This window comes from Engraulis encrasicolus, chromosome 8, assembly GCF_034702125.1.
Source record: "Engraulis encrasicolus isolate BLACKSEA-1 chromosome 8, IST_EnEncr_1.0, whole genome shotgun sequence".
NCBI classification, from domain to species: Eukaryota; Metazoa; Chordata; class Actinopteri; order Clupeiformes; family Engraulidae; genus Engraulis; species Engraulis encrasicolus.
Window position 1 is genome coordinate 1,781,744 of NC_085864.1, and position 2,500 is coordinate 1,784,243.

At 52.9% G+C, this 2,500-nt stretch overlaps 1 protein-coding gene across 2 annotated transcripts in view; it reads right to left on the minus strand.

Moving 5' to 3' along the window:
* Positions 1–2,500, minus strand: part of fndc3a (fibronectin type III domain containing 3A) — a 165,375-nt gene that overhangs the window by 6,318 nt on the left and 156,557 nt on the right. For both annotated transcript variants that reach the window (XM_063204797.1, XM_063204796.1), the window contains one exon: positions 1,435–1,559. In XM_063204797.1, coding sequence (XP_063060867.1) covers positions 1,435–1,559 — 125 coding nt within the window. The remainder of the gene's footprint in view (positions 1–1,434; positions 1,560–2,500) is intronic.

Below are 2,500 nucleotides of genomic sequence, written 5' to 3' on the forward strand. Positions count from 1 at the left end.
ATGACTGGCGCTCGTCTCAAGCGGTGGGTGTCAGGGCTTCATGCAAATGGGGCCGGATATGATATTCATTATTGGCGCTTTATTTCATTAGGTGAGGCCCTGTCCCCTTCTCTCCTCTCCACTCCCATACTCCCCTCCCCATCCACTCCTCTTCCCTCTCCTCCTTCCTCCATCACTTCATCTCCATTGCAACCCTCCTCCTTTCTTCTAATCTCCTCTCCTTTCCCCACTCCACTCTACTATCATCTACCGTGGCAGTCCCCTCTCCCTCACTTCCAATCCTCTCCTCCAGCCGCCCCCACCTTACTTCACCTCCTCTCTTCCCCTCAACTGCCCCACCTCCTCATCCCCTGCAGTCGCCTCCCCTCCTCCCCCCTGTGTCCATCACCCCAACCCGTTTCCCCTCATCTCCTCTCCTCTCCCGTCTGCTCCTCATCCCCTCCTCAACCTACACCCATTTTCTCTCCTACTCCACCTCTCTCTACCCCTTCTCTCCTCTCCTGTCTTCTTCTCCTCCGACTCTCCTCTCTTCTCTTCTCCACTCACCCCTCCCTTCTCCTCTCCTCCCCTCCTCATTTCCTCTCCTCTCCTCTCCTGCAGTCGTCCCCCGGGATCAACGTCACCCCAGCGTGACAAAGCTCCACCACACGCCCCCATTACTCTGCATTAGTGGCCAGTGGGAACACGCACCACACCGGGAGGAAGTCACAGCACCTGCTGCCCCCTCACTTGTCTCACACACACACACACACACACACACACACACACACACACACACACGCAAACACACAGATTCTCTGTCTTGCTTTCTCTCTCACACATGCGTGCACACGCACGCAGGCACGCACACACACACAAACACAAGATGCCACTTTTCCCACCCTCATCTCAGAACTCTTCCCATCTAAGTTCCTTCATCACAACTCCCCCACTCCTTCTTCCAACAAGTATACACCCACTATACCACCACCACTCCCACCCCACCTCCATCTAAACTAACCCAGGCCATGACCAATAGGGATCAGCAAAGCTTCCAGCAAAAAGCTCCCAAAGCCCCGCTACACACCGATGCCCATTCCATCTTAAATCCCAAGATCACTGACCCCTCCCCAGCCCCAACCAGGGGGTGGGGGGTGGGGGGATTAGGGAGAGAGAGACATCCACGCTCTCTCTCTCTCACCCCAAAGCCCCTCATCTAAACCTGGCCCTACCATGACGGATGGAGTGTAACTGAGCTTCGCGCAAAGATGGAGAGTGTGTGTGAGCGAGTATGTGTGTTAGAGAGAGAGTGTGTGTTGTGAGTGTGTGAGCTTGAGTTAGAGTTTGTGTTTGTGTGGTGCGTGTGTGTGTCTGTACCCATGTGTATGCATGTATGTTTGTTTGTGGTTTGTGGTGTGTGTGCACGTGTGCTTGTGTGGTGCGTGTTGTCCTTACCTGCTTGAACTCTGAGTTTCCCAGCATGCACTGCAGCGTGTAGCTGATGGCGTCTCCCTTCATGGGGCCCAGCGCCTCCCAGCTCACCTCACAGGACTGGTCACCCACACGCTCCACCTTAGGAGCTATGACACACGCACACGCACACGCGCACGCACACGCACACGCACACGCACACGCACACGCACACGCACACGCACACACACACACACACACACACACACACACAGCATGAGTATAGACAGTTCATCTCACAGGACTGGTCACACACGCGAACTACCTCAGGGGCAACGAAACAAGTGCATGCACACTCACACACATACACACGCACACATGCACGCACACACACACAGACAGAACAGCATGAGTATACACAGATCACCTCACAGGCCCATGCACTCCAACTCAGGAGCTACCAAACACGCACGGCATGATTTCTTTGAGAAGTCAGTTCTTCACCATGGGTCCAATTTTCTGAATAATGCAGAAGAATCATATAACCCCATAGCATGCCCCCACACACAGACGCGCGTGCGAGCGCGCACACACGCACACACGCACACACATGCGCGCACACAGGCATAGGCACAGGCGGAGGCGCACACGCACACGTACACGCACACTTGGTGATTAATTCTAAAAAGAAAATCAAGATGGCTATAAAATTGAGGTCAGGTGCGATAAGCAGTCGTGGACATATTAAATCGATCACAAGGCAGACCTAGATTTGATTAAAAAAAGGTTTCACTTTTATAATGACAGTATGTTAACACCAGTGCTGCATGTTGAACAAGACCAAGGAGCAGAGAGATTGGGGGTGAGGTGGATTGGGGTAGTAGTTAGGGTGACCCCACCCCCACCTTATGTTTAGCAAAATATCTTTGTTCACAGCATCGGCATATCTGCATAAATATGCTGCCAAGAGTGGTCATAAATTCGTTAAGCTTGTGCGCGGTAAGGCGCGGCCATTAGTATGCTGTATGTTGGCCCTGGCTAAGATACTGCACCTGTCTGTCATTTAATGTTGAGGTATTGGGGTGTTGGCGATCAGTGTAGTAGCAAGAGT